The sequence below is a fragment of the Xenopus laevis genome, chromosome 1S (assembly GCF_017654675.1).
Source record: "Xenopus laevis strain J_2021 chromosome 1S, Xenopus_laevis_v10.1, whole genome shotgun sequence".
NCBI lineage: Eukaryota > Metazoa > Chordata > Amphibia > Anura > Pipidae > Xenopus > Xenopus laevis.
In genome coordinates this window covers 200410720-200423541 of record NC_054372.1, presented here as the reverse complement: position 1 = coordinate 200423541, position 12822 = coordinate 200410720, and the positions used below count along the sequence as shown (strand labels likewise).

The 12822-nt window shown below is 42.6% G+C and overlaps 1 protein-coding gene across 3 annotated transcripts in view; it reads right to left on the bottom strand.

The window, feature by feature from the left end:
- Positions 1–3900: 3900 nt before the first annotated feature.
- LOC108704993 (E3 ubiquitin-protein ligase TRIM39) overlaps positions 3901–12822 on the bottom strand; it is a 54080-nt gene continuing 45158 nt past the window's right edge. For 2 of the 3 annotated variants that reach the window (XM_041580708.1, XM_041580709.1), the window contains exon 2: positions 3901–6241. In XM_041580708.1, the coding sequence (XP_041436642.1) occupies positions 4876–6241 (1366 nt within the window). In that variant the 3' untranslated portion in view covers positions 3901–4875. Of the gene's footprint in view, positions 6612–12822 lie in introns of those variants that run through there. The other variant, XM_018241737.2, reaches the window with a different exon arrangement.

Sequence of the window (12822 nt, the reverse complement as noted above, 5' to 3'; positions counted from 1 at the left end):
CAAATTCTAATTCTATAGGAAGCAAGCAGTATACATTCACATACTGTACATATAATATGCACATAGGGAAATAGTAAGTGAGGATGAAAAAAAGACACACGTCCATCAAGTTCAACCTTATAACTCTATATATAACCTGCCTAACTGACAGTTGATCCAGAGGAAGGCGAAAAACCCATTTGAAGCCTCTCCAAAAATTCCTTCCTGACTCCAAGATGTAATGGGACCAGTCCCTGGATCAACTTGTACTATGAACTATCTTCCATATCCCTGTATTCCCTCACTTGCTACCAATTAACATGTACCATTTATACCCGAGTTTTTCAGCATCCAAAATGTACTGAAAGTCTACCTCGGCTTATACTCGAATCAGTGGGCAGTAGCTGAGATTGCAGTCACTTTTAATCATTCCTATACCAACAGTTCACTTGGGGAGAGACTGCAATATCACTCAGCGCCCTCTGTTGGTTATATGAAAGAATAACAGTGACTGCAATATCACACAGCGCCCTCTGTTGGTTATATGAAAGAATAACAGTGACTGCAATATCACACAGCGCCCTCTGTTGGTTATATGAAAGAATAACAGTGACTGCAATATCACACAGCGCCATCTGTTGGTTATATGAAAGAATAACAGTGAGTGCAATATCACACAGCGCCCTCTGTTGGTTATAGGAAAGATTAACAGTGATGGCAATATCAAACAGCCCCTTCTGTTGGTTATAAGAAAGATTAACAGTGATGGCAATATCACACAGCGCCCTCTGTTGGTTATAAGAAAGATTAACAGTGACTGCAATATCACACAGCGCCCTCTGTTGGTTATAAGAAAGATTAACAGTGATGGCAATATCACACAGCGCCCTCTGTTGGTTATATGAAAGAATAACAGTGACTGCAATATCACACAGCGCCCTCTGTTGGTTATAAGAAAGATTAACAGTGACTGCAATATCACACAGCGCCCTCTGTTGGTTATAAGAAAGATTAACAGTGATGGCAATATCACACAGCACCCTCTGTTGGTTATACGAAAGATTAATAGTGATGGCAATATCACACAGCGCCCTCTGTTGGTTATACGAAAGATTAATAGTGATGGCAATATCACACAGCACCCTCTGCACATGGTAGTGGGACAGTGGGACAATACACACAGTAATCCTTTTGGCAATTCTCTGTCACCATCAACTTTGCAAAAAAGTCCGGTTGATCGCTGGGGGGTCGCTTTGGCGGAATGTGCGCTGCTGGGAGACAGGGCTGTAGTTGTGACTAGGCTTATACTCGAGTCAATAAGTTTTCCCAGTTTTCGTAGGTAAAATTAGGTACCTCGGCTTATACTCGAGTATATACGGTATATTAAGTGGTTGTCAGTGTCCATGATTTTGCAGTTTTGGGCACACACAGTGAACACTGCCTCAAACATCAGTGGCTCTTGCATAAATTGCCCAATTATATGAAGTGACAAATATTATAACCATACTATATAAATACTAGTTACTGGTGGCTAGTTTTAGTTCAGCTGCCTAAATGCTCTTTGCGCTGCCACTGTAATGTCCACTTCTTTCTTGCTTTTTGCTACTGCCTGGGCCTGACCTAAAGCTGAAGTTCCTCCTGTTGAAGCTTTGCAACTATGAACCAAACAATAATAAATATAGTAGGACTGCAAGGCTAGTTTAAGATAAAAGCATTTTACTGCAGTTATAGATGGGCACTTCATTAACCCCAGAGATGCCTGTATTATGGGAAATGGATATTTAACACAGTATCCCCAGGCATGACAAGAAGCGGTGGCAGACTGGGGTACCAGGGGCCCACCACAGAAATTTGAACTGTGGGACCCTAACTAAATATGAAAGACCACAGATTAAAAAGCAGTGTCTATTACAACATTGATGGCAACTACAATTTTATAAGAAGAAATTCTGAGCAGAAGAGTAACGGTACAGCACAGGCAGCTCTCACAACCTGAATGTTTAGCTGAGGCATATAATACATTTAATAGAGCATGAGAGGCCTGTAGAACTGATAGAGAACTTCCACCACCCCCACCTACTTCATAAGTTTACCTGTCAGCTCATCCATTTATTAAGTAGAGAACAAATGTCTGTTTACTCTTAAAAGGCAGCTCAGTCCCCCGCCTCCTCGGTCAAATTTAATTTCAGAAGTGGACAGTAAAACAGTGCAGAGCTCATTACTTCTTCTAGGCTCTTACGCTCATCCATCACTTTCTAGATGGGGACTGCTCTTTCCGCTCGTTCCCGGCACTGACGCTGTTTCCGAAGCTCTGCATTTTTTACAGAGTGGCTGCTGATGATGACATCATATGCCTGATCTGGCAATAAGCGCTTGCCCTCACTTTACACTAAAATCTTTTTTCGGGAACCTACTTCCCCTCCAGGTATGCGGGGCCCCTTCGCCGGTGCAGAGATAATGGGCCGTGGTGCACTTGCACCCTTTGCACCCTCGGTAGTTACGCCACTGTAGAATTGCCCTTTAAACTACAAGTCACAGTTTCTCCAAGAGACCTGCTTATCTTAAATTGTTACAAAAGTATCTTTTCTGGTCTCTCTGCCAAAAGCCAATTAAGTTAGAAACTGTGTATCTGTTTCTGGCTGTTCAGTGCAGGAGATCAAACAGAAAGTCGGGACATTTCAGTAACAAACCCAGGACTGTGAGTTCAGCTGTCAATATCAAGACTGTCCCATGAAATACGAGACAGTTGGGAGACAGTTGGGAGGTATGGGACTGGGCTCCATTTGCCAATAGAAGCTTAGTGAGAGTACAGAGCAATGCAGTGGACAGACAGACAGACGAACAGCCCAAACCCTCTCTATCCCTGTGCTGCTTACATTGCAGTTTATATGATTAACCCTTACTTTCCCATCTACACTGCAAATTCTCCCTGTGTCACTCCTCCTGCCTCTGTTTTTGGAGGGACACACAAAACTAGTAATACTGCTGGATATAAGTGAAACACAAGTAAGAGCTGGGAAAGTTAGTAAAGAGTTAATGATCAGGATTCCACTGCATGAGTTACCTTCAATTAACTATGAAATTGCCACATAGAGGATGATAGAGTTGATAGAGTTTGAAATAACATTGATTTCAGCAAAACTTCCCTTCCCCCATCTTTCCTTGTCTCCCTTATCTTTTATCTCCCCTGCCCCTTTCTATTCTCCCAAATGTTTAAATCTTCCCTATTTTGCTCCACTAATGTAACTAATGTCTCCCAATTCTTTTCTCTTTTACCTTTTATCTGCAGGTCCCTTAATGCAGTTTCTTTTCTCCTTTTCCTTGTCCCATATTCCTACTCCCCGGACCTTCACTTTATCTTCACTGGCAGAAAACTGAAACAATTGCTTCAGACTGCTGCTTCTCTTAATAACATGTTTAACAGTAAAGAGTGATTGGACTGAATCTTTAATGAGAGAAGTGTATAGTTGAAATAAATTGTTTTAAAATTTCTTTTATGACCAGACAAAGGAATGTGGGGCCCACCAGGATTTTCCCCGGTTCCCCGGTGGGCCAGTCCAACCCTGTAAGTAACAGGAATATTAAGACATTGTCATACAGTGTTTTTATCACAGAGAACTAATGGTAAATTCATTTATAATACACAAAAGCCATTAATATCTTGTAAATTATATCCTTATAAACGGTGAGTTCTGATGTCATCAGTTATAAACGGTGAGTTCTGATGTCATTTCTGTCACATGACTCACTGAAACTTGTGTATTATAATAAATAAAGTACCCCCAGTTGTAAAATATGAGGATATTAGAAGTTACCTCGGAGTTCCATGACCTGTATAACTCGGCCTTCGGCCTCGTACTTTTATATGGTCATGAAACTCCTCGGTAACTTATAATATCCTTATAATTTACAACAGGGGGTACTTTACTCACTATATATACCGTCAAATTGCAGAGAACTAAAAGGCTTTTATCTGCCATACTCAGTAACATTTGTAATAAAATGGGGACAGAACATTATGTTGTAATATAAATATCTCTGCACACCGGGAAAAAGAGTATATGGGAGTTTAACAAAAGCCCAGGCCTAGGGCAGCAAAATTTCAGGGGTGGCATGTCACCCAGTCACATTGTACAGAACTGCAGCTCCCCAGCCATCCGGCATCAGTGAAATAACCTGCCAGGTCAGACCCCCCTCCCGATATGCACATGTGCACCGAGAGACGCCACTTACGCCGTTCATGCAGTTGCGCCAAGCTCAGCACGTGATAGTTAGGCCCGGGGGGCCCTGGACCAGCAGTACCAGTTGGCCCCGGGCCCCACAGTCCGACCCTGTCCAACATGAACTTGCATGAGAGGGGTGTGTGTGACAGCAGGCAGGCACTAGGACCTAGTAGCGCTGATTATAGAAATCCGGGTCTGGCAATGACACATGGGGATATTTGGGTGAATTAAATGCTGAATATTTCACAGCCTGAAAACAATTGTGGAACATTTCCTCGTCAGTCCTGTGTGACTTCCCTGCTGTGTCTCTGGCTGTCGGCTCTACTCTAGGATCAAATAAAATCAAGTGAAGGGAGTGAGGGAGTTTGAGGAGGAATTCTGATCCCAGACCAATGTGTAAAGAACAGGGACCCAGAGCAGCGATACTGTGACTTTTCATAGTTGTATTTACCTGCACCTTTCTCATAAAGTTTATTTAGTTTTAACTTTTCCTTTAAGGTCGGCATCATTACTTCTAGGGACATGCTGAATCTATAGCCTGGTTTTATAAGTTCAGTATATACAATGTGACATTTCTAACCATATTCAGGTCTAGGGTTTAGTTCTCCTTCCTTCTTTCCTTTCCACTGGGCTAAGGGCAACTCTGGCAATGGGTTTAATGCTGGGCAGTGACCTAACTAATGATTCTCACCCAGGCACGATCATCATCATCATCATCACCCCCCCATACCCAGAATGCAACATGAAGGGGCTCAGTGAATGTGGCAGTGAAGGTGTGTAAGTGTCTGATTGGCTCACTCAGCTCATAAAAGGACAGACGTCCGGCCTCATAGTCCAATGAGATCCTGATTCTCCTGCAGGAAGGGACGTGGGGTAACTGTGTGTCTTTACTGTCATGTGTAGCTGTATAGTTATTATTATGCCATCTGTACAAACACCAGGACTTGTTATTATTCCCAATCCAGGACTGACCCTCTCCCCTCTCTATACTGGGATAGGCCACCCCTACCCCCCACTCCCCTGATTCACTGACCTCCACTTCCCAGTAATGTCGCCCTGAGGGGAAACTCCTGCTGCTTAAAGTCTGAGGCACCAACTGAAATCTCTCTGGGGTTTGTGGGTGACGCTGGTCTGTGAGTGAGAAGGAAGCAAATTTTCTGTCCCCTGATACAGATACATCATTCCCAGCCGTGTTTATATCCAGTAACAGGTCTGTAGCCTCCTGCCCATAGATCCTTCCCTTTACCCCAGTCACAATGGCAGCTAAGCCTGTGAGTAATGTCTCTGAGATCAGATCCACATCCAGATCCCCTACAGCAGGGACCTTTATATCATGTCTCTCTCTGCCCCCCTCATTATCTGCAGCTCCATGTGATTCCCGTTCCTGTAGGACAGTGAGTGGATCTGCCATGTTGCACAGCTCCTCAATGTGACGGATCTTCCTGGACAGCTCGTCCTTCTTTATTTCCAGCTGCTCCATCAGATCAGTGAGTGTGAGTGAGAGCTTCTCTTTCTGGCTGGAGATGTCACTCAGGAGTCGCTTCTCTAGGGCTTCCAGCTGTTCCCTGATGTCTCTAAACAGGGCAGTGACTCTCTCTGTCTCACCGGCTGCTTTTTCTGCCACTTCTCTCCTGCGCTCCTGCAGTCTCTGGGCTCCTCTCTTAGTCTTCTTTTTCTTTTGGCTCAGTTTCTCCAGAACTTTCCTCAGTTTCTCTTTCTTCTTCTCAGAGGCCTCACTCAGCAGCTCCACCCTGTGGCCCCTGTGCTCTCCGGCCAGACAGCAGGACACACAGACACAGACAGACTCCTCACAGCAGTAATACTCCAGAACCTTGTGATGTACAGAACATTTTCTCCCCATAAAGGAGTCGGTGGGTTGGGTCAGTACATGTTCTGCTGACTTGCTGTGCCCCCTCAGGTGGGTATCACACAGAGAAGCCTCACACAGGAGACAGGATTTAGCAGCAGGTACAGGAGAGAGGACACAGTAGGTGCAGAAGATCCCAGTCTCCCCCGGCTCTGTCTCAGTTGGAAGGAATCTCTCCACCAGGCCACGCAGCTTCCAGTCTGTTGTCAGTTCAGGTCTCCTACTCCTACTAAATCTCTCTCTACATTCAGGGCAAGAAGGATTTTCTAGGAAAGTTTCCTCCTGGGTGTCCCATGTTGTCCCAATACAGTCCCGGCAGAAGTTATGGCCACACGGCAGGGATACAGGATCAGTATAAATGCTCAGGCAGATGGAGCAGCTCAGCTCGTCTCTCAGATCAGCAGTCGCCATCACTGAAATCAGGAACAAGAAACAAAACTGAAAGTTCTTCTCTATCTCTATAACCAGTGGGACTTGTTTTATCTCCTGATCTCACACAGGGTGCGGCAAAATGTTTTACTTGGAGTCTACCTGTATGTTTCTCAGCTGCCCCCAGTCATGTGACTTGTTCTCTGATAAACTTCAGTCACTCTTTACTGCTGTACTGCAAGTTGGAGTGATATCACCCCCTCCCTTTAGGAGGGTAACATTAGGCTAGCAGTTCCTTGGTGGATCTCTGGTGGATTTTGTGATTTGCCCAGGCCCTTTTTGGGTCTGGGTGAGTTATTTTTTTTCCAAAGAAAGATATACTGTAGCTGTTTTCCCTGTATGCCGAAAGGTAATGCTGCTGGCCCCAGAAGTGTATGTACACGCTCCTGTAACATTTGTAGGATTGCAATGGACATTAAATTTGCAAAGGGTGAGAGCCGAGCAAGGAAGATATGGGACCTTGTGATGTTAAATAAAGATTTGGAGGAGGTGGAAAGTGAAATGGAAAACTGTTCTTAAAAAGATTGAGCCCTGGAGAGAGACATATAGTAATAAAGAGAGATTTCAGCAAATGCAGAGGAGAGTCTGCAGCACAGAAGGAATTTGTTTCTAAAGTGGTGCTTTCTGGTAAAGCTGTGAAGGACATGGAACTGACTATTTTGGACTATTCAAACCCTAATGAGTTAAGTGAAAATGAACTAAGTAATGGTTTAAAGGAAAAGGACTTAAATACAAATGCACTTAGCAAAAGTAATGAAACTGAACTGGATGAGAAATAGTCACAGCAGAAATGAATTGAAAGTTTCTAAGGTTCCTTCTGTTTCCAATGTATCTAATAATATTGTTTTAAATGTTATGAGTATGGGGAAGCAGGGGGATGTGGGTGAAGGGTTAAACACAAAAGTAAAGGTGGTTACAGAGAAAGCAGGTTCAGGTGGAACAGCAGTGCAACCATTGATAATGCAAAGTTGCCTGAACCCAATGATTCTAATGAGATGCGGGGGAAGGGGCAGAAAAAGGAAAAGTGGATTTTCAGGCAAGAAATGACTCAGCTACTGTAGGAGATGGAGCAGTTTGGGTCAGAACAATGGTAACATGGATCAAAATACATTTAAGAGAAAAAATGTTGCAAAAATCAAGTGGACTGGAGAAAAAGGGAAGGAGCCCGGCAGGAGGTTTGTAGCAAGAAACCTTATTAAACAGTCTCTGGGTTTTACACCTGATGATGTTTTTGCTTTAATCACAATATCTGACAGTGAATATGATGTAGACTTTAAGTTAACACAAACCTTAGAGGCTTTTTGGTGTAAATATGAACAGAAAAAGGGTGCGGCTGAATGGGAAGGTTTTAAAGCCAAACTCTTTTTTCATTGGCAGAGAGAGAGGGGTCTGTTTTTATTCCAGGTCAGCCTAAATCAGGGATCCCCAACCTTTTGAACCTGTGAGCAACATTCAGAAGTAAAAGGAGTTGGGGAGCAACACAAGCATGAAAAATTTTCTTGGGGTGCCAAATAAGTGCTTTGATTGGCCATTTGGTAGCCCCTATGTGGGTTATTAACCTACATTGAGGCTCTGTTTGGCAATGTACCTGGTTTTTATGCAACCAAAACTTACCTCCAAGCCTGGAATTCAAAAATAAGCCCCTGCTTTGAGGCCACTGGGAGCAACATCCAAAGGGTTGGAGAGCAACATGTTACTCACGGGCTACTGGTTGGGGATCACTGGCCTAAATTATGCCATAGGTGTGGGTCCAACAGGCATTTTGCTAATACATGTGAAGTTAAAAAATGTGCTTTGTGTGAAGTTCTGGGCCATGACAGTAAAGAATGTGATAAGATAAGGTGTAATTTGTGTAAACAGTTGGGCCATATACACCGGGACTGCCCAGAGGCATAATGTGCTGAAAAATTGCCCAAATATTGAGAGGGAATTTCAAAATCATCAGGCTTCTTTCCCAGATGGAAATACGGAACAGTCCACAGAGCAGGAAGGATTCAGGCAGGAGAATAGTGTCAGAGGAAAAATAAAGAACGTGCAGGTACTGAAAGAGAGGAGGTTGTTTAGGCAGGTAAAAAGGAGGTGGTAAAAAAACAAAAAAGAGGGGTAATTGGACAGTGGCTGGTAAAAAGTCAGGGAAGAAGCAAGACAAAATAACTGTTGCTAAAGAGATCCCTGTGTCAGACAGATTCATTCTCCCTGATGGTAAAAGTTGGGGGGAACTTGCAGAGGAGGACGATCTGAAGAGACTTGAGGAGGAGAAGGAGAAATGCTCTAAGGGGGTCCTCAGGCAATCCAGGAGGAAGCGAAGTAGGGCAAGTGAAGGGGGGAAAGTTAAAAGGAAAAAAGATCAGGATTCTAAAGAGGATGAGTGGGAATCAATGGAGGAAGATGAGGTGACTGACTGGGATGTAGAAGATGGGCAGCCCAGATTTCAGGTTAAGAGAAAAGGTTCTATTGAGGAGGAGAATGGGGAGGTAAAAAGTAATACCATGCCAGATTTTTCCTTTAAATTTTTAACATCAAATGTGTGTAGTATAAAATCAGATAAGGCTCGTTTTGTTGCATATGAGAGTCTGAAGGATTCGGGGGCTAATGTTATCTTCCTTCAGGAAACACGGCTCACAAAGACAGTTGAAATTTTTAGAGCAAAGAGGGACTGGCAATATGGCTGCTCTCTATGGTCTATAGCAGAAGACTCAGCAGGAGGAGTCGCCATCCTTTTTAAGGGTATTAGGATGTTGGAGGAAGTCCGTCTGGTAGAGATACAAATAGGCAGATGTCTAATGATTGATGTTAAGATTGAGGGGGTTTTGCTAAGGTTAATAAATATATATGGCCCCCAGAGAATATCTGAAAGAAGAGCCTTATTGTCTGAAGTTAAGCAGTTTTTGTGCACTTCCATCACAGTTATTCTAGCGGGTGATGTTAATCAAGTCCTCCATGCTAAAGACAGAACTGGGAGGTTTAACAAATATGAGGGTCAGTTTTTGGCAATATTGTGAGTCAGGCAGGTATAGTTGATATTGGTACCTGGGGGGGACGTGTGGGGAAATATTGTATTTCTGTGCTGATGCAGCAGTAGGTTAGACATGATTTTCATAAAAAAAACGAGTCATTCTCTGATGTTATTGAGAAGCAGGAAGTTGAATATTGTGACCATTTAAAGGAGAAGTAAAGGTTAAAAGTAAGTAAGCTTTATCAGAAAGGTCTATATACATATACCAGCAAACCCTCAAAGAAAAGCTGCTCTGAGTCCTCTGTCAAAAGAAACACTGCATTTCTTTCCTTTTATTGTGTACTCATGGGCTTCTGTATCAGACTAACTGTTTTCAGCATAAACCTCCAGGGCAGGGCTTGAGCATGCTCAGTTTGCTCCTCTTCCCCTCCCTCCTCCCATCCCTGCTGTAATCTGAGCTCAGAGCTGTATGTGAACGGGGAGAAACTCAGGCAGGAAGTGATGTCACACCAAGCTTAAATGGCAGCTTCCATCCTAAACAAACAGAGTGTCTAGAGCTGTTTACTCAGGTATGGTTAAGCATTCTGCAGAATAAAAATAGTGTTCTAACTTGCACTATTGTGGCTAATCTGTTGGCAATAAACTGGTTTGGAACTTTCCTTCTCCTTTAAGGGTATCCTGTGCTTTTGGGGGATTAGAAGGGTTTAGGAGGGGAAAGGGGATATGGAGACTTAATGGGAGTTTGTTGGAAGATGAAGAAGTTCAAATTCTTTTTAAAGATTTTTTTCAGTGTCAGATGTCAAAGTGGATTTCTTGGATTCTATATCTCAGTGGTGGGAGGGAGCTAAGGAGGAGTTACGTGTCAAAAATGTGTCCTTTAAACAGGTGCGTTATAATAACAAAAAGTGTCAGTGTTTAAGAAAGAAACTGGAAGCTTGTATATCAGTAGGGGCGGCTGGGGAGGAAATTACCCGACTCAAGTTTTTAATGAAACAGTGCCAGTACAGTCAATTCAGATCGTTGGTACTAGAGAAGATTATGGGAAATCTGCTTCTCCGGATCCTTTTCAGAACTTTAAGGAATCCGTTAGTAAAAAGCTGATCAGTGGCCTTTTTAATACAGATGATAATTTAGCTGAGACAAGGGAAGGTATCCTAGAGGTGCTGAGGGATTATTGTTTACAAGGTGGGGGTCTTCCTTTCTCTATGAGGGTTTCTTCCTTAATCCTGTTATCAAAAGGGAAAGATCCAAGAGAGGTAGAAAACTGGAGGCCAATTGCTTTGTTAAATACTGACAGAAAACTTCTAGCAAAGATTCTTTTTTCCAGACTCTCTAAGCTTTCTGAGACACTTCTGGTTCCATTTCAGTACTTCAGGAATATTTTTGGAGCTTTGTTAACAATAAGGGAAATTCTGGAGGTGTAAGACTGATGGTTATGGGAAGTTTCTGCTGTTATTAGATCAGGCCAAAGCTTTTGACAACGTTGACCATGAGTCTGGGCTACTTTGGCAATGTACGGTATTCCCCAGCAGTTTGTAATTTGATTAAGAAAAGTTTTCCATTGATCAGTGGCTGGATAGGGGAAAATTTTGAAGCTGAGTCCGATGTAAGGCAGGGGTGCCCTTTAAGCCCACTCTTATATAGTTTTGCAGTAGATCCTTTTTTAAGATCATTGCAGGAATGTGGATTGGAGGGTATCAGGTTCAAGGGCCTCTGGTTCTTGCATCAATTGAGCCAAATCAGAAGCTTTTTGGGTTTTGGAGACTGAACCTGTTTTTAAGTGTGGGGATTTTCCTGTAGCCTCTTCCCAGGTTAATATATTAGATATCAAATTTGGGAGAGGTGATAACATGCAGGTTAATTGGGAAGAAAAACTGGTAACTGCCATGTCAGATGTTCAGAGATGGAAATCCTGGAGACTGACTTATAAAGAAAGAATTGCTGTTATAAAGACTCTATTGATTCCGATCTTTCTTTACATTTCGTATGTATTTCCTTTACCAGAAGCCTTGTATGACCGGATGTACAGCCTCTTCTTTCAAATGCTTTGGGGAAATAGGCTGAATCCTGTAAAGTGGGGGAGAACATTCTTGCCAAGGGAGGAAGGGGGTCTGACTATGATATGTCCCATTTTATTCTTTGGTATCATTTTTCTTACGTTTAATTTGGAGGTTTTACCTAAAAACAATATGTCTCTGTGGGAAAACAGTTTAAAATCTTGGATATTCCCATTTATTAAGGAATGGTTGCAGGGAGGGAGAGTGAAGGAGGTCCGGGTTCATGGAGGTTCTCTCCCATTGTATTTGGCGTTGGCTCTAGAGCGTTGGATCTGACCCCTAGTAAGACCCTTTACAATGAAGTGCTAAAGACTCATTTTTTGTTCCCCTGTTGTCCTGAGAGACTGCCCCGGTGCCACTGAACAAGAAAGTATAAAGTATCTGAATAGTAAAAGGCTACCTAACAAATGATTTGATATTTCTTGGTTGGCTTTTCAGGGCAAGCTTTTTGTTAAAGGCAATCTCAGTTACCTGAATGCGGTGGATAGAAACTGTCCATGGAACTGTGGGGAGGCCGAGACTCAGGAACATTTTTTAGTAGAATGTCCAATAACAAAAACTTTTTATGATCAAGTCAGTAGGAAACTGGGATTTGGTTTTTTGAGTAATTTATGTTTCTCTGAAGCTGCATACGGGATATTGATCCGGGACTGTCTGTGTAATAAGGAAACACTGTATATCATAATTGCAATAATCCGGTATTATTTGTGCCATTTACTTTGTAAGAAATTAACAGGCCAAGATGTAGATTCTATTGAATATACTGCCAATGCTGTGTTAAGGGAAATCCTCGTTATTGAGGCACAGGAGGTTAAAATCTCTAGATTATGGGAAAATGTTAATATCTCCTTTTGATGTTTTCATTCTGATGATATAATGTTCTGATTATCTTTGTTTATTTGTATGATATTGAATTTAATAAAGAAAATTCCCTAACACAAGATAACAGCTGCCTGGTAGATCTAAGAACAACACTCAATAGTAAAATCCAGGTCCCACTGAGACACATTCAGTTACATTGAGTAGGAGAAACAACAGGCTGCCAGAAAGCAGTTCCATCCTAAAGTGCTGGCTCTTTCTGAAATCACATGACCAGGCAAAATGACCTGAGATGCACCTACACACCAATATTACAACTAAATACTAAATAATTTAGAAATAAAAACTATATCTGTATTTCCCAGCAGGCAGAGCGCAACAGAATATAATGAAATTAACATACAGTAGATCCCCCAAAAATGGTGGCAAAATGGTGACCTGGACTGTTGGGTCTGCAGCACTTTGCTTGTCTCCCAGTCACTGAGCACATAT